This window comes from Conger conger, chromosome 4 (assembly GCF_963514075.1).
Source record: "Conger conger chromosome 4, fConCon1.1, whole genome shotgun sequence".
Taxonomy (NCBI): domain Eukaryota; kingdom Metazoa; phylum Chordata; class Actinopteri; order Anguilliformes; family Congridae; genus Conger; species Conger conger.
Genome location: NC_083763.1, coordinates 55,449,871 through 55,469,171, shown reverse-complemented (window position 1 = coordinate 55,469,171; position 19,301 = coordinate 55,449,871). Strand labels below are relative to the sequence as shown.

General features: G+C 43.1%; 1 protein-coding gene across 1 annotated transcript in view; it reads left to right on the top strand.

Annotated features, from left to right (window-relative positions):
• The window catches only part of usp13 (ubiquitin specific peptidase 13), a 38,033-nt gene that overhangs the window by 6,749 nt on the left and 11,983 nt on the right, over nucleotides 1-19,301 (top strand). Inside the window, exons 4-17 of the mRNA XM_061238638.1 lie at nucleotides 734-855; nucleotides 1,846-1,988; nucleotides 4,339-4,523; nucleotides 5,185-5,279; nucleotides 6,451-6,641; nucleotides 7,031-7,102; nucleotides 7,782-7,884; nucleotides 9,155-9,280; nucleotides 12,061-12,214; nucleotides 12,517-12,691; nucleotides 13,150-13,238; nucleotides 14,495-14,617; nucleotides 16,461-16,487; nucleotides 16,801-16,944. Coding sequence (XP_061094622.1) covers nucleotides 734-855; nucleotides 1,846-1,988; nucleotides 4,339-4,523; nucleotides 5,185-5,279; nucleotides 6,451-6,641; nucleotides 7,031-7,102; nucleotides 7,782-7,884; nucleotides 9,155-9,280; nucleotides 12,061-12,214; nucleotides 12,517-12,691; nucleotides 13,150-13,238; nucleotides 14,495-14,617; nucleotides 16,461-16,487; nucleotides 16,801-16,944 — 1,749 coding nt within the window. The remainder of the gene's footprint in view (nucleotides 1-733; nucleotides 856-1,845; nucleotides 1,989-4,338; nucleotides 4,524-5,184; nucleotides 5,280-6,450; nucleotides 6,642-7,030; nucleotides 7,103-7,781; nucleotides 7,885-9,154; nucleotides 9,281-12,060; nucleotides 12,215-12,516; nucleotides 12,692-13,149; nucleotides 13,239-14,494; nucleotides 14,618-16,460; nucleotides 16,488-16,800; nucleotides 16,945-19,301) is intronic.

Here is a 19,301-nt window from a genome sequence, read left to right as displayed (position 1 = left end):
GGGGTCCACCAGAGAAGGAGAAAAAATAGAGAATCTAGGCTCTGCGTCCACCTGTTTGTGATATAGCACTGGGGTCGGATTGGCATGTTCCATGCCGGGCCTGTGATCTAATGGGCCTGTCTGTCTGTTCTGACGTCATGGAAGCGGATGGACATCTTGTTGTTTTGCCGCACCAAACAAAGGCCAGAGTGGACAGGCTGACAGGGCTGTGAAAGAATGTGCCCTTGGTATTTTTTTGTCATTCGCGGGGGCCTCCTGTTCTGATAATGGTTATTCACTCCAGCCTGCGCACAGGGCATTCCAAACTAACAGGCCCATAAGCCTGTTAGCTTACACCGCCAGTTAGCAGTTGCCTACTGTTCTGCTGTAAACGGGTGTAGCATCGAAGCCTGTGTTTTAAGCTTTTAATTGAATTCCTATTTACAAAGTTACACACATTACACAGACCTGAATGATTTCTAGAGCAGTGTTTCTTGTATTAATTTATAATTTGGGTCCCAATATGAAAAAGAATTTCAAATTCGGGTGGCAGTATTAAAAAGTTGAGGTACCAGTGTGCTAGCGCACTGTCGCTGTTACTTTTACTGGTTTGGCAGCTGTGACCTTTGACCTGTAACCCCTGACCCTCTGCGGTCACGAGTCCCAAATGCAAACTCGACTTAACCCACAGCACCAAATGCCAAATAACGCTGTCAACACGTAACTGAATGTCTGCTTCCTCTCTTCTTTTAAGATTTAGAACTTAACCGTGATTTTAACGGGGATGATTATGAGTACGAAGACGAGGTCAAGCTCGTCATTTTCCCAGACCACTTCGAGATCCCTTTACCAAATATTGAGGAGTTGCCAGCACTGGTCAGTGGTTGTACAGTGTGCTCTGCTTTTCCTGCATGCTGAAGCGTTCTTTTTTGGGTTTTTTTATCATTTTTACTTTTCTTTTTAAATGCTTGCAATTGCAAATTTTCCATCTTTTTGAAATGTTCTTGTATTATTTTATTGCATGCTTAACTTCACATTTTGTGGATCTTTGTGTGTTGATACAGGTATGCATCTCCATCTTGGACCATGCATATTGCAAAACAACTTTGGCACTTATTAATCCGATTTTTACTTAGAGTCTATAGTGAAAAAACGTCTCTGTAATTGAAGTTCTTTCAATTTAGAGTTCATTATGGGGAAACTGTCTTGATTCACTGCAATTAGCACCCTTCTTTTGCATGCACACTAATCGGAAAGTTGGATCATGACTATTACCTGAAATGCACGGCCATTTTGTCTCAAAGGCACAAAGTGGGAAGTCACAATGAGAACCAGCACGCCCCACAGCACTAAAAAAAACAAAAGAAAAAACTGGTTTGGCTGCACTCGCCAAAGGGTTTGTCATGATGCACGTGTGATTTGGTGTGACTTCAGCAATTTCCAATCACAGTGATCTAGAACAGTGGTTTTCACAGTTGGGTATTCCCAGTTTTTAAAGAAAAGGATCACCAAAATGGACCAACACTCCATTATATTAACAATAGTTCATAGATAACTGCACACTCTGCCCTCTCCGTGCCTATATGGTGTCCATGGAAGCGGTAGTGAAATAGATATTAAATATAATTTTTCTTTACTCTTTTACACTTTATCCAAAATGATTTGATTGTGCTTAGATGTGTAATTAGTCAGATGTTGTCATTATTTTATTGTGAGGGTGAACCGTTTGGGTAAATTGGATTGCCGTGAAAGAACAAGTTTGAAAACCACTGATCTAGAACCGTGACGTTTGAGGGAGGGCGCACGGTCCCGGTAACCCGGGTGACCCATGTGACTCAGGCGGCGTGTATTCCCGGTCCCTCGCAGGTGACGATAGCGTGCGACGCGGTGCTCAATGCCACGTGCGCCTACAGGAAGACTGAGTCGGAGACGTGGGAGGAGGAGGTGCAGGTGTCCCGACACGCCAGCAGCCTCAGGCAGCTGGACAATGGCCTGCGAATCCCCCCCAGGTACAGCCTCTCTCAAACGCACAGGGTTGGGGCGAAACGGGGAGACGCGTCACCCACAATAGTTTCATATAAATGAACTGTCCCCCCTTAATTGGTATAATGACATGCAGTGCAGTCCATAAGTATTTGGTACGGTTTCTGTTCTTCTGGCTCTGTACTCCAGGATGTTGGGTGAACCGTGTAGGAATTGCATCCCTTTTTATAATTAGCCCCCCACATTTTAGGGGACCAAAAGTAATTGGACAATATTCTGATTAGTCAGGTGTACTCAATCGCTTTCTTAGTGCAGGTAAAATAAATCTTTCAATATCTAGTCTTGATTCTATGCTTTTGATTGCCTTTGGAGTCTGTTGTTGCATTCATCAAGATGAGTCCTATGACAGTGTTAGGGAAAAATGCCCTTTTTAACATTTCACAGGTGAGCATCGTCTGATGAAACAGATCCCAGTAATAACAACGATAGCTATACTTGTGTTTAACTTTCATATTTATTTGCAAAGAAATGACAGAAAGTGAGAAAGCTAACTGCCTTTCTGATTTGCATCAGACACAGTAAGACTCTTATACACACTTTTCCAGAAGGGGGGGCTTTACCAAAACAAAAAGACATGAAGCTGGCCAAGAACATTTATCAGTATTTTGTCTTCTGAATACTCCTTGTTGACCTTGCTGTAAGACCAGAATGTGCCAGCTGAAAAGCCAAGACATTAAGGTCAAAGGCTGTCTGTCTGCTAGAGAGAGACAGAGAAAGACTCATAGTAAGCACTTTATTCAGAAAGTGGTCTAATAGTAATAAGGATTATCACTAAAAGGTTATTTGTAATCATGTGATTGTCTTTATGTTAATACACATTGTCAATTAAGAATCAATTAAGAAAATGACCCTTACAACAGTCAAGGAAGCAATTATGAGTATTCCTTGAATACACCTGACTAATCAGAAAGAGATGACTGTACTTTTGGTCCCCTAAAATAGAGGGACTATGTATAAAAAGGGATGCAATTCCTACATGGATTGCTCAAAGTGTATGTAAATAGCCACAAATCATATTCTCCGTTTCATGTCAAAGCCAATGTGCTGGAGTACAAAGTCAAAAGAACGAAAATTGTGCTACTGTCCAAAAACCTACTGGCAGCACTGTATGAGGTATTAGTCATTTCACTCCCCCCCCAAAGTTGAAATGAAACCTACCCCTATGGAGTCGGTTTCACTGGATGGTCCCCCTAGAATGGGTGGAAGTCCTGCCCTGTTAACAACACGTCATGCCATGTAAACCGCTCAAGGGAACATTATGGCCAATAGGATTCCTGTGCCCATGGTGATGGTTAGTACTAGTCCTTTCTTGAGTGGCCTTCTAGTGACAATCTGATGACTCACAGAGTGTCCCTCCCTCCCCTGGGAACCTGTTCCCATAATGCCAGGTGGCAGGACTGTCGCCTCCATGTTGCGGGAATGTTATGGATGATGTTTGTTGATGCAAGTCTGTTGCCAGGCTGCGATAAAGCCCAGGCAATCTGTTGCCTCCTCTTAGGATTTGAGAACTATGATCCCATATCAGCTTCAGCGCATAATCTTCTAAAATTGTGTTTGCAGTAAATATTCCAGTTTTTTCATTAAAACAATGATGTGATTTTGCTTGTGGCTGAATTATAATTGCCAAAAGAGAGGAAATGAAGGGATAGCAAAGATGCATTGTGTAAACAGGGCAGTACTGTAGATTACAGGAAAGGTTATTCTTCTAAATATAACCTGCACAAACAACAATCGCAGATGGACAAATATGTGCAGCTGCATTTGCTTTGGTGAACTTTGAGCTGCTCTGGGCGACAAGTCTCATGACGTGTGTGAACTAACAATGCAATCAGTCGGACATCTCTCGGCTTGTGAAAATATATTTGTGTAATACAATCTGCTGATCTAAGGGTCAGATTTTTATAATATCATTGAAGAAATAATCAGTGATCAATCAGGTTTGTCTGGGCTGTTTAGTGAAAGTAAAAAATAAAAATGAAAAAAAAGTTCAGACATGGCCTAAATCAGCCCACAAATGTTATGCAATACATTACATTGCAAAACATTAAAAGCTGACTCTTTTATCCAAAGCGATTTACAGTTGATTAGGCAAAGCAAGGGACAATCCCCCCTGGAGCAATGTGGGGTTAAGGGCCTTGCTTAAGGGCCCAACAGCTGTGCAGATCTTATCGTGGCTACACCGGGGCTCGAACCGCCAGCCTTCCGGTCTCATTCAGGCTACTAGCTTCCCCCAGTAGGAGTATTACCTGATCAACAGAAAAATATTTGGACATCACCCCATTTCCCTCCTTTTTCCACCCCACCATCTCTCCTTAGTGGATGGAAGTGCGCCAAGTGTGAGATGAGGGAGAACCTGTGGCTCAACCTGACAGACGGAGAAGTGCTTTGTGGGAAATGGTTCTTCGACGGCAGTGGGGGCAACGGACACGCCCTGCAGCATTACAGGGAGACCAACTTCCCCCTGGCGGTCAGGCTGGGCACTATCACCCCAGACGGAGCCGGTCAGTACTGCCCTCGGACCCTGTAACTGCCCCCCTGGTCTTGGTATTAGAGAGCTTGATGTCTGCAGCCAAGTTGCCTTCAAAGCTTTTAGCTTTTAGCCTTTTATGTTTTCTCATAACATTTTTATTATATGAATTATGAGTTATTTTTATTTTAATTTTAATTTTAATTTTTATTTTTTTCATACCCTGCTAGACCAGCTTCATGACGAGTTGGCCATGCTTGTTGCCCAACTCATACCCGGCTCGACCAGCTTTATGACCAGCAAAGCTTGACCAGCTCATTTTTTAAGCTGGTCAAGGTGGCATTTTACAGCAGGGTGGTTAGGAGCGTATAACTAACAAACTGAGGTTTCAACATAGGTTAAAATCCTCCCATCTGGGGCACAACTGCTCTAACCTTGAATGGAGGATACTTAATCTAAATTACTTCAATGATACAGTATATCCCCCTGTACACATGAATAGTTCATAAAGTTCTATGCTCTTTATGTGTACTGCCGTGTTGGCCAGGGCTCAAATGTAAAAGAGATGTGAATCTCAATGTGACTTCCCTGGTAAAATAAAGGATTCATAATAAAAAATAATGAAGAAATATAAGCTGAGTAAGTCCTGTGTTTTGAGTGTGATCGCAGTAACCTTCTCTTCCCTTCTGGGGCAGATGTTTATTCGTTTGAAGAGGAGCAGGCTGTGCTGGACCCCCACTTAGCAGACCACCTGGCACACTTCGGCATCAATATGCTGCAGATGCAAAAGGTACACCTGCCCGTGCTGTCTGCCGTGATGAAGCTTATGTTTAATATTACATGTATTTAAAATGTGACATTATGGGCAAATGCAGGGACACCAGTAAACTAGCCTCCAGACAACATGTTGTTGCTCTTCCGTTTTTGGTTTCGAGTGAAGTTCCGCCCTTCACTGCCTTCATGTCAGATAACAGAACCCAAAACCTCACTGCTGTTCAGATTTCCGGTGTTCCATTCTTTATTTGCTCCTCGTCGACTCCTCATGTCACTCCTCTTTTCTCCCAATCTAAAATTCGCAGTGTGTGTCTTTGTGCTCATGGCTCCAGTTTCTCGCTATTAGACAGTTGTAAGGACACATATACACACACACACACTCTCTCACACACACACACACACACACACACTCTCACACACACACACACACACACACACACACACTCACACACACTCTCACACACACACACACACACACACACACACACACACACCCATTCACACACTCTCGCTCCTCTGAAAGGTGTGAGGTTGCCCACTTTAGCTCACGTCGCAGACGCTGAGTCGGAGGAGGTCACCTCAGGCAGACTGCAGTTACCCAATCAACCACAGGGTTGTGCTGTTGTGCAGTGAGCCGCTGACTGTTCTGCTGACTGTAGCTCTTTCCACCTCAGTCGAGGCTGCAGTGAATTATGGCCCTGCTGGTGAGGCAGCTGCCACAGTTGGCATGGCTGCGGTTCAGATTAGTTTAACAGAATGCCTGGCGAAATCCACACTGGAACAGACTTTATCAGGAGGAGCCACCCAGCAACCCGCAGTGTTACCTTTGCCAATCGCATTTATTTCTACTAATCTATTGAGACCTGTAGTTTTGGGAGACCACCATAAACTTTACTGCAAAAAACAAACAGTCTGTCTCAACATGTATTTTGCATCTCTGTATTTCAGTCGTATATTTAGACTTTAAATCTTTTTCACTAAATAAGACAAACATTGACAATTAGGTGAGACGGTTCGATTTTCAACATGAGTAGAAACATGAAAATGTAACTGGTCAAGCAAACGTGAGCATAAAAACAAGATAATATTTTCTACTTGAGAGAAAAAAAGATTGTAAGCCTCATTACAAGACTAAAATGCTTAAGACAGACTTCTTTTGCAGTGTCTAACACCTGGCTTTTCTTCAGCCAACAGAGAACGGGCACACGGACAACGAGGTGCGGCCGCGCCTCAGCGAATGGGAGGTGATCCAGGAGTCGGGGCTCAAGCTGAAGGCCGTGTACGGCTCGGGCTACACCGGCATCAAGAACATGGGCAACAGCTGCTACATGAGCGCCACCATGCAGGTCCTCTTCAGCATCCCAGAATTCCAGAGGGCGTGAGTACCTGGCAGGCCCATCCTGATGCAGTCAAACCTACATTTCCCTTGTTGCAACAGGGTAGTAGTAGCAGAAACATTAAAATGTTGTCTACTGCCCTTCACCCTATTCCATTAGCCTTTATGGTGTGAGGTCGCAAATGTGTGATTGAAATGTTCTCAACTGAACACTCTAATGCTGATGTAACAATCACTACTGGTAATTGAAAGCAGAGAAGTTCTAGAACAATGATATAGAATTTTGAAAAAACATTCCAAAAAACCTACTCTTCAAATGGTTAAATTGTGGATTATTATTATATTCTTCTTACTGTATTTTATTCATGTATGTCGGTGCTTTGTATTTTTTTTTCCTATTGTCTAAGTGTTTGGCTGTTGTGGCTCCGCAGGTATGTAGGGAGTCTTCAAAGGATATTTGACTACTCGCCCATTGACCCAACGCAGGACTTTGCCACGCAAATGTGAGTATTTGCGCTGACCAGTCTCTTGGCATGAGCGCCTAAAAACCACAGCTCAGAAAGCAAGCAGTGCAAGCTTTAAATAGATGTAAAGTGTCTGCCTGGAACTCTTTTATCACATCCAAGTCATTCGAGACCTTAGAATTATAAGGTTCAAACTGACATTTTGAGTGTGCCCTATAAACAACATAAATATGTTGTTTATAGGGCGCTAAATATACGTGTGAAGTTCTGCACAAACTTTTCATACTGTTTAAAAGTATGAAGTAATGCAATATTTAAGAGGTTGTATTTGCTTGGAGCCCATTCACTTTGCGTTTCTGAGTGGGTTTTGAGATACTGAGCTTCAAAGATACCAGATAGAACCTTATAATCCCAAGGTCACGCATTGCTCGGCAAATGGCGATGACAGGGCTGGTCTCTGAGGCCTGAGTCGGCTGCTGATTGCAGGAAACCTGCAGACGCTGCAGTCCTCCAGGACAGGGGATCTGCGGGTTTCGGAGTTTGGGGTGGGGGGTGGTCCTGGAGTTGTAAACCAAATCTTCATGCTCAGATCAAATGTGTGCCATTGAGCCAGATTGCTTCATACAGTAGGCCATATTATTGTGCGTAATTTAAATCTTTCACAAGCCTGTGATTTATGATGTTTATATACCCTCCCCCCCCCCCCCCCCCCCCCCAGGGCGAAACTGGGTCATGGCCTGCTGTCGGGACAGCACTCCAAACCTCCGGCCAAATCCGAGCTCATAGAACAGGTGATGACGGAAGAACGCAAGGTGGCCTGGGTATGTCCAGCTCCATATCTGGGTTTTAGCACGGAAGCAGACCTGCAACTGCCGTTTTTGTGTCATTTCTGTCAAAGAGGTTTATGCCCAGGGCTGCTGGACAATTTGACGATGGAGGTTGTTCAGTTCAGCTCTTGGTCACACTTTAAGGGTACATGAATTGGCATTAACTACTTGTGAACGTTGAACTGCAGAATGAAAGTGTTGTCATGAGCATTCTAGCATCAGCTTGATTTGACATTGTGGAGAAAAAAAAGGGTGAGGGTGAGGAAATCAAAAATGTTTACACCCTCTGGGTTGTGAGTATTTTTACCTTGTTGAAGGCATAGCGGTTGTGTTTTTTAGGAAGACTTATAAGATGGATGCAGCTGTGTTATCTTCCTTTGGGGAAAACTACAAGCGTTCAGTGGATGAGAGATTTCCGGAATTGTTTGCACATTTACCCTTTGACCTCCCTGAGTTCTCCATAGACCCCAGGAATTGACTGGTCTGGGGCCCTATACATTAGTCTGGCCTGCATTGGGTGTGAACACACAGGGACAGCTGACTGTCTGTGTCAGTGGATGAATGGCCAGTGATGTCCAAAACAACTGTGGTACATTGGGGGAAGTGCTATTCTTACACGCCCCCCCCCCCCCCCTTCCCTTACCATTGACCAGACAGCACAGATACGCACATCTGAAACTTAGAAACTTACCAAAAAATGTTGGAAGGGTTGGAGTAAAAGCCTACAGGATGGTAGATCTCCCGGAACAGGGTTGGGCAGCCCTGCTCAAGCTGTTGAATGACGTGTGTTTATTTAGGGTCGGAGTGAAAACTCACAGGATAGTAGTTCTCCTGGAGCAGGGTTGGCAGCCCTGCTCTGGAATCTCTCCTTAATTCCTTGGTCCCAGGGTAGCATTCATAATGCAGTGTGCCTTCTGGCCTGTATGGAGTGGTACAGGGATTAGAGATCCTTTTAGCCTGAGGAATCCCATCGTGTGAGAGGAGATAAGCATGGAATATATTTATATTTAGATGTACATGTACATTCTTGTTTCTATTACTTTTTTGCTTAATAAATAAAATAAAAATGTTTTACCAATGACATGAGCCAGTTTAACTAATTTCAAGATTTGCCAATGGGGTAAGACAATTTCACTTGTCAAGCTAACAGTAACTTTATATTTTCTACTTGAGACAGAATTAAGATTTTAAGACTAAAACGCTTGTTAAGACAGGCGTTTTGGCAGTGTGTGGATTCCTGTACTGATGCGACTGTCTTCTGCAGCACCAGCCGAAGGGAATCTCTCCACGGATGTTCAAAGCCCTGGTCAGTAAGGGTCACCTGGAGTTCTCCTCCAACCGACAGCAGGACGCCCATGAGTTCTTCCTGCACATGCTGAACCAGGTGGAGGTGAGTGTGTCTCTGATGTTAATGAACCAACGGTCAGAGGCTACTGCAGCCTTGGAGGGTGGCAGCTTCTGCCAGGTCTCTGTAGAACCCTAATTTTGTTCAGACACGCTGTTCACACTCGCTTTCAACTATCACATTAAAGCCGTAATTACTCTTGTTTGTGTTTTTGAACACACACACTGTTCAGTGTTGGAGCAGGGACACTTTCCACCAAGGTCTGTGTGTGTGTGTGTGTGTGTGTGTTTATGTCTGTTTGTTTGTTTTGACAAACCATTATTTAACTTGTATGAAAAGATTGGATTCAGCCATTTTGATTCTGTGTGTGTCACAAAAACCCTCTCTGAAATGACTGGGTTGTCAAAAAGATTGAAGCCCCAATGGATGGAACAGAAACAGATTTAGGTGCTCTGTTACAAAGTATAATAATGTGGTTATAGATTATGGTGAAACAATGGAACCCTTTAAGGCAGGGGTGTCAAACTGAATCCCCAGGGGGCCGCAGTGTCTGCGGGTTTTTGCGGTTTCCTTTCAATCAGCTGCCAATTAAGGCCAATTAAGGCCTTGAGAACAAGGCGTGTGGATACTTTAACCAATCAGTGACTTGAATGAACCCAGAACACCCCAAAAACCAGCAGACACTACGGCCCTCCAGGACTGGAGTTTGACACCTGTGCTTTAAGGTGTAAGATCACACGATTTGAATATTCTTGTTCCATATTGTGGAAAACAACATTTCCCTTGCTATGAGGATTATAGTTGTAGGTGCTATAAAATAACTTTGAAAGTATCAAAGCGCATAGTCTCCAAAGAAATCCATTTGGACTTTATGACATCACAACTATCAGGACTTAAATAACATGCTGGAAAGGTGTACAATATGGGACCTTTAACTGAACATTCTAATGAAATCACTACTCAACTGAAACTGAAAGCAATGGAATTCTAGAAAACATTACAAAAAACGACCCTTCAAATGGTTAATGGCGGGATTTAAACAGGCATTTGGAGGCAGGCTGTGCTGTGACCTCTGGTGCCACGTTCCTGAGGTCTGAAGTGGAAGGTTTTCCATGAAGCACAAGCTCTCCTGCTCTCCTGGGCAGCCTGGCACACACTTGACTATGTAACTGGGTTAAATTTAGATCAGCCTCTCGATTACACGCGGCAGATAACACTTCCCATTTATCCGGCCGGTATTAACCATGCTCAGGCCGGATCCTGTGGCTGGCTCTACCGACATCCCCAGAAAAACAGACAGAAAAACAGGCGCGGTACATCCTTATGTTTGATCCCGCTGATACTTTCTGGCTGCTTATGGGCCTTTCAAAGTTTTAGAAGTAATCCATGGTTGGTTCCACCACAAAGTTGATTGTAATGCTGCTTAGTTACTGTAATTCCAATCAGCTTGGAAATACTCCAGTGCTCGGAGGCCTTGATGGTAGGTTCATTTTGTGGGTAACGATTTACAGTGTTGCTGTAGAATGGTTAACATTATTTTGCCCAGGGGGAACTTCAGATGAAGTAGCCAGCATACAAAAAATGTAATAAACAATTTACATAAATTACATGAAGAGGTAAAATAATACAAACTGTATAATTGACAGTCTACTTATTTCAGCGAATTTCAGTCTGTCTCACCTTTCAGTCCTTATCCACTTCATCCATGCAGAGATGTGATTATTGACCATTTTTCCTGATTCATCAGTTAAGTACTAATTCTCATACCCTGTATGTAACAATGGGAAACTTTTTTTTGGTAAACATTTTGGTAAAAACATAAAAACACACACATACAGCAGTAAAGCCATTATTAGTGACCCCCATTTCTGGAGTGAGAAATCAGTAGTTACAGATTAATCACGACGGATCCCCTTCTAACACTGTCCTTGTCTATAGACAACCCTGTCTTGTCTGTAGAAAGCCTGGGACTTGTAGTACATGAAAGATTTATGTGTACAGTACAGATTTCATCCATCATCAGGTTTATTCAGAAGTCGGTGTCACTGAAGTGAAGGTGTGACCATGAGAGCGTATTTATGTAGCACCTTAGATTGGATTAACCGCTGTGGGGAAGTTCTTAACGAGCTGGATATTTTAATTATAGCAACGCTCCCTGTCCCTACAACATCCTGAAATAAACTCATAAAGCTTTATCGACAACGACCTCAAATCACCCGCTAACTGCCAATAATCCACCCTCCTATTCTCACACTTTGGCCCCAATTATTTTGTGTGTGTAATGGGGATTTGGGTGGGATTTCTGAATGGAGTCTGCTGTGGCTAAGATGTGTGTTTGGGGCTCTAGCCGTTTCAGTGCCAGGTTCTGTAAGACTGCAATGTCGTCCATGTTTTAATGACTCACTGCCCCTGCTCAAGTGCATTACTCTGTCTAGGTGTGTTTAGATGAATGTTGATTTAATTGTTTTACCATAGATTGCTCATTGTTTTTTTTGTTTTTTTTTTGGGGTGGGGTTCTGACTGATTTGAGGCATTTGTGTATGTGAGCCTCACTGTGTAAAAGATTTCGGCACCATAGATTTTTACAATATAAATTTGATCTTAGAAAACAAAAACAAACAATAAACGTCTAAGAGAATTGATGCAGTTTTAAAATAGTCGTGACAAATATTGATTTGATTTAGATTTTAACAGTTTACTGTTTGATATTTAGAAACTTGTCTGTCTTTAGAAATGTCTGTGCATGTGGGTGTGTACATTTGGGAGGCTGTGTGTGTGTGTGTGTGTACATTTGTGAGACTGTGTGTGTATAATCCGTCTCCCAGAGGAACAGCGTGGGCTCGGAGAACCCCAGCGACGTGTTCCGCTACCTGGTGGAGGAGCGGGTGCAGTGCTGCCAGTCCCGAAAGGTCCGGTACACCCAGCGGGTGGACTACCTCATGCAGCTCCCTGTGCCTGTGGAGGCTGCCACCAACAGGGGTAAATACCGCCCACGGCGTCCTGTACCCTGCAGACACTCAAAATAAGTCTGTCCTAGTCTTATATTTAGACTTAAAAACTTATTTCTATTCCTTTTTTGCTAAATGAGACAGAGAGGGTTTGACTAATTTCAAGATTTGTCAATGGGGTGAGAATTTTACTTAAGTAAACAGCAGTTTAAATCTAAGCTAATATTTTCTACTTCAGAGAAAGAAAGAAAAAAGTCTTACTACAAAACCAAAGACGATTGTTTAGACAGACATTTTTTGCTCAGTTTTTGGGGCTCTCCTGTCATCCTGCAGAGGAGCTGATCGCGTACGAGGTGAAGAGGAGGGAGGCGGAGGAGAACGGCAGGGGCTCCCCGGAGCCTGTGAGGGCCCGGATCCCCTTCACCGCCTGCCTGCAGGCCTTCACCGAGCCCGAGAACGTGGAGGACTTCTGGAGCTCCGCCCTGCAGGCCAAATCCGCCGGAGTCAAGTAGGAGCCGTAGCTAACGCTAACCTTTAGCCCGAAAATGCTACGCATCAGCATTTGCTGCCAGGTTTTAGTATTCGAAACGCCCACAAACTGTATTATTACTTTATTTAGTCCATATATGCTGATGCAAATGAGGCCTAATTTAGGTATTGTGCTAAATTGTATAATCAGACTTAATATGTAATGTATACGCTGTTTTGTTATAATGTAGTGTCTTCTATGCCCTCTCGGGCTGGTAAAGTGTACGGCACTTAAATAAAAAGTATTCATCAATCCGAATCAATCAAACTAGCGAGCTAGCAACAACTAAAAGGTCTGGAAATGTTCCTTTGAAGTTGTTGAAGGGATTAGGCTGTTCGTATCGAGTGAATAGTACCTATAGTATAATGCAACAATTTCACCCGGTTTTCTTTGAAACGCCATCCCTAATCTCTCACTATCTTTTCTTTTCCTTATAGAACATCCCGTTTTGCCTCGTTCCCAGAGTACTTGGTTTTACAGATTAAGAAGTTCACATTTGGGGTGGACTGGGTCCCCAAGAAATTAGGTGAGTGGTGTGGTGGGTTTGAGAGAATTATATGGTTTTAAGATGGCTTAAATTGAACATGTCAACTGTCATTTCAACTGTCATGTTTTTATGTTCTAATACTGTGTTCAATGCCGCCTGATATACTGTTTTTAAAAATGGCATGAATTCAGTAGGGGTGAGCACAGTTCAGCTCTGATTTTCAGGAAATGAGGGCCATTTGAATTGGCCCATATCTGGTGAAATGGGCAACATTTTACTGTATATTCATTCTGATACTGAAACTGACCTCAAACTTTGGTCATATTCAGATGCAGCGGCACAGTTGTCCAGCAGAGGGCGCCTTTACATTGTTTGCTGAGATTAGCATGGAAACAAAACTTTCAGTTGAGACAACCAAATGGAAAAAGCTAAAGTATTTATAAAATGTAACAGGAGTGTTTTTTTTTTGTATTTTGAGAGTAGAGGAAACCGCAGTTATTTTTCAACCCAGAACGCACCGGAAAACTCTTCGTGATGCGATCTATATTCAGAAACCTGTTCCAGTTATCGCAGAATAACAGTCATCGGTGCTTCCGAAGCAACTCCCCACATCTCCAAGTTGCATGAACGTCTGCTGAAATGAAAACTGAACCCCCCTGACATTGTCGGGTGAAGTTTCATTCGAAGCAGAACAAATTGAGATAACTTTAGTTTCATGCAGTAGATGTAATATTTGTCAAACCGCCGTTCTGCAAATGTGGACCATTTTCTGCGTTTGTTCAGATGAAATCTTACTGATTGGATTGTATATTTTGCATTAATGGTGTAACCGGAACCTCATTGTAGTTTTTCTGAGATCGGAGATATTTAAGTATTTTAAATGGTAATTTAACCGTGACAGCATGTCTTTGATGAGGAAGCCAGCAGGGTAACGCAGCTAATGGAGATAAACCCTCGTCTCATTCACACTGATGGACGGATTGTGACCTGTACTTTTCTGATTGACTGAATCGCAGTTTTTCTTGCACACTTTTCACACAGTAAAGAACGTCAGCATTAGATTAGATGTCCAGTGCATTTATCAACCATCGATTTAACGTCGGTGTTTCTATTTAACGTGTTCATGTTTATGGTGTAACTTTATTTATTTACTTGCTTACATACGTATTAATTTATGTACTGATGAAATTAAAGTAAATGGCTGTCCTCATGTCCCTTGTGTTCGTGCATGGTCACTCTTTTAAGAGGAGGCTTTGTTGAGTTCTTATCTCCTGTCCCGCGGAATGTTTCCGCAGATGTGTCTATCGACGTTCCGGACTTCCTGGATCTCTCCCGCCTCCGAGCCACGGGCCTGCAGGCTGGCGAGGAGGAGCTTCCCGACCTCACGCCCCCCATCGTCATTCCGGAGGACACCAGAGGTACGAGCAGTGACCCTGTACCACTGAGCCTGTACCTGTACTCTTGACCTATAGGCCAGCGGAGGATGGGCTATAGCCGCGTTCCTCTGGAGATTTATTCCCATCGGGGAGTTTTTTTCTCGCCACTGTTTGACGGGTTTTATCCTACTAGGGAGTCGTTTACCTCATATGCTATTTTGGGGCTCAGGGCTGATATTTCCCATTTTTCTTCCCTTCTGTTACTCTGTAAAGCGTCTTTGGGAGAGTCTGCTGTGAAAAGCACTTTACAAATAAAATGGAATTGAATACCACTGAGCCGGTACCACAGACCCTATACTACACTGAGCCGGTACCACTGAGCCGGTACCACAGACCCTATACTACAGACTGTGGCATGGCAGAAACTAAAAAATAACCCAGTCTTAGTGAGTATTTTAGTCTTATATTTAGACATACAGTTACTGTAATATTGTAGCCCCTGTCTGTGCCCAAAACATCACCTATATTCAGAGTAGCCCATCATGTTTTAATGTGTGTGTGGTAGGTGTTATTTGGCTATGAGCATATTATATTGGTGATGTGTAGCCTTTTCATGGTCACTTTGTTTGGAATTTATTCCTTATTTTAATTAATTTATCTGCCTTTGACGTAGCGTAGGCGGAAATGCCTTTGAACAATCGGCCAGATCATTTATCCCGGAAATACTATTTAAATGTTTTCCTGTTGGATGAGGCAGTGGGGTTTGTTTATCATGTCTGCTGGGAACAGTAATGTACCTATGAGGGAGTGTTCATATACGCGGTTATAAATTACAGTGGTCAGAAATGGGTGGGGGTAAAAGTAGACCGCATTTACAACCTGACCTACATAAATCTAAAAGGCTGGCCAGTTGTCCTTTGCCCTGTATCACCGCCTATGAATCACAATTTACCAACACGGCCCTATTTCTCCCTCCGAGGGTAAAGTAGCACCATGGAATTGTCTCTCTGTCGAGAGCTAATCTGTTTGCAGTCCTCTAAATTGCCTGTTCCCCTACTGTTTGAACTCCATTATATGTGGCTGTGTGCAGATTTGGATCAATGTGTACACGTGAAATGAGGTGCACTGCATTTTTTGTTGCGTTTATGAAGCGTTCCTGTCTGCTCTCACTCTGACGATATGCTTTATTTTATTTTATTTCTTTTTTTAAGTTGGCATGCATTGAATTTGCATTAATGACTATTGAATTACGAGGGGTAAATCAATGTGAAAGTATAACATTTATTTGTCTTCGTTGAAATGCATTTAATCATTTGGCATAAGTGAGTAGTAAACTACATCCACAAAAACAAAAGGTATTTTACATGTATTTTGGCCAGCATCTGAGTCAGAGTCAGGATATTTTTGCTGGCTTATCCACAGGAATAGAAAGCATTTGAATTTTTGCTTAAATGCATGATTTGAACCAAATCAAAATAAAACGCTGAACAAATAAGTGGAACAAACCTGCCACGGAATTAGAATCTACAGTTTTTTTTTACTATTTTGCTTTGAACTTTAGACAGATGCTGTGACCAGTAAGTAACAAATCTGAATGTCAAAAGACGTGTACTGATATTTATGAAACTGCTTCCTCAGCAGAGAAAATGCATGTTGGGGGAAACGTATTTCTCTTGTAAGCTGTGCTGGTTGTGTGTAAGGTTGATGACACCATTCCAAAACAGACAGCTAGCATATATGTTCTGTTCCAACACTAAATGGCAGTGATGTGCATTGAATACAGGTTATCATTTTACATATTTTTGTTTTCATAAGGATGATCATTGAGAGGCATGGGCGCCATTTTGTTCAATTTTGTTAAATGTTTTTTGCTTCTCTTCCACAGATAGCTCAATGAACAGTTCTATGGACTGTAAGTATACATTCCACTTCCTTTTGTATGTATTTAGTCATAATTTAAAGTGTTGTAGTTTGGTAATTTTGGTTTTAAAAACTTTTATTGTGCTGCTTGTGTTTTAAGCATGCTTTTCTTGAAAATACAAATTGTGGGTTTCGTCATGGGTGCATTTTCAGTCAATTACTCGTTTTGGAAATAATTCGTAAGCTGCAACGAGGGCTTGCGGTGCCTAGCTCTCCCTAACGAGGCCCGCAGAGGCCGGATCACAGCGAGGTAAAACGCACGTTAGAAGCTGATGATGTGGGTTTTTCTCCTCGTGGTTCCTCAGCTCCAGAAATAGACGAGGCGGCGGTGATGCAGTTGGCAGAGATGGGCTTCCCCTTGGAGGCCTGCAGGAAGGCGGTGTACTACACCGGGAACATGGGCCCCGAGATGGCCTTCAACTGGATCATCACCCACATGGAGGAACCAGGTACGGTCTGCTGCTACCCAGAGCAGGTAGTGCTCAACTTAGGTAGGGCTGGTAAATGCCTTCATCAAGGGTTTATCAGCCTACCTAAGCTACATCTAAGGCTGTGCCTTGAAGTTACTTAAAGAACTACATTCTTAAATGTCCAGTATGTAATTTCAACTGAACGCTCCGTTGCTTTTTGACAAAAATGATGTGAATGGCAACTAAGTACCTCGGTGGGTCATGGTACTCAGTATTTAACGTCTTGCACTGGTGTCTTTGTAACCTGGGCAACAACTTTGCTTAGCTTTGCTGAACTCTATGAACTCTACCCTTTGTTACTGTTGAAGTTTGCATAAGCCTGCTGTGGCAATGTCAAGTACATTTGAGGTAGTTCGGCATGTTTTATTTGGCAAAACCACAGGTAAAAAAATTTTTTGGATGTCTTACCCATCAAATGAGTTATGCGTTTATTTCCAAGGTGATCAGCTGAGCAAGGATTCCAATACGTCTAATATTAAAAACAGAGAAACAAAGAACCCCTGGGTGAAAAATTGTGCTTATTGGCAAATCCAGGTAATTGGAATAAAATACTGGGGAGGACTTACTTTCTGATCCTGGATTTTCCACCTCTGCCCTTGAGTTAGCAGTATTACCAGCGCGCCTCACCAATCTCTAAAAACATTTTTTTTTAAAACATGTACAAGGTAAGCCAGCAGTTTGAGCTGTAGGTGAGGTGATTTTGACAGAAATCCTACGTTTTATATCGATCTTTCTTCTCAAACCCCTGTTTTCACTTATCTTTCATGATGAACAAGCTTGTCGGGTATGTGAGCAATTTATTGGCAAGTAATCCCAAAGCATTTCTCTGAATCGTGTCGCGTTTATAGTTGGCTGCACCTTGAGGTGAATCCATCCGTTAGGTGCTTACTACATTGCGGTCAGGGCTTGTGAGCAAACTCCGTGAAGTCCACGCGATCTCGAGGGGGTGCTAGAATCCTTCTCTCTCTCCTTCCCAGGGGGTATCTGAGGTTAATGCATGGTGCTACAGCAGGAGGGGGGTATTCCCAAAAGGAATACCGTGTGTTTTGGTCACCTCTGTCACAGCAGAAATGGGGACGAGGCAGCGGTGACAGAGAATAGCGGCCCTGACAGACAAAAGGCCCGTCTCGTCGCTCTGTTGTCAAAACATCTATTGTGCTATGAAAGCGGCTGAGGAGCTAATGCTAATGCGCGTCAGCTCGTTAGCTTTCCTCAGGGATTGCCCCCCCCCCCCCCCACCACCACCCCGCACCCCCCCACTTGAAGCTTCTTTGTGGAGCTCGCCCAATCTGTTTTTCAAGTGGATATTATCAAGTGGCTTTGCTGGAAGTGAAAAGCCCCAAAGAGCTAATGAGGCGGAGAGAAACAAGAAGGTGACCCCCAAACTGTACCGTCCTTGGGCGAAGCCAAGGGGAAAGGAAACGATGGCGGTTTTCCTTCCTTGGTTGAATTTAACGGGCACTAGAGGTGGTCGAAGTTATGGAAATGGTGGATTAGCCTTTAATGGGGCTTCCCACGGGGGCTGAATTTCCACGGCAACGGTTTAGAAGAGGGGAGCTCAAGGAGCACTGATGTGTACTTGACTTCAATAATTTGACTATTTTGTCTGTTACTGGAAAGGGTCTAATTGCAATCGACATGACAAAAAAGCCCCATAATCAAACATGGCCGCCTCCATGAATTGGCTTCTCGCTCCATTCCGCAGCTCCCATAGGAATCCGTGGAACCGGTAACCAGAAGCTACTCTATGTTATCCACAGTTTGAGGATCGCTGTCCCACTGCGGATAGGTCGTTGTTCATCTCAGGCGGGTTTTTGCTGCTTTTGTTAAGTTTCGGAGAAGCTTCCCCCTTGGTTTTCCCGGCGGGGCTTTTGAAAAACGAGCTTCCAGTCCTTTTGTCTCTGCTTATTGTTCTCCGCGGCAACGGAGCTGCTCTTCTGAGGAGCACACTCTTATTGGCTGTTGCGCATTTGCTTCCTGTCTGATTATGGCCTCGCTAAAGGGGTTTATAAAATAAACAGTCTATTATAAAATAATTTGTATTTTATTTCGAAATTTCACCTTTATTTAACCAGTAAGTCCCATTGAGATCTCTTTTACCAGTGAGACCTATCCAAGAAAGGAGCAGCTGTAAAATGTACTGTACATGTACTGTACATCAAATGTAAAAACACGAGAACATAACATGATGTTTTCAATGGGGCTCCATATTATGAGGCCACCTGGGTATAACCCCCCCTCCGTTGTAAAGAATTGATACAGGAAATGTACAGGGGGAATTAAGACTCAAAAGAAGATCTTCAACTGTGTGTTGAACTTTGTGATTTGTGGTTTGA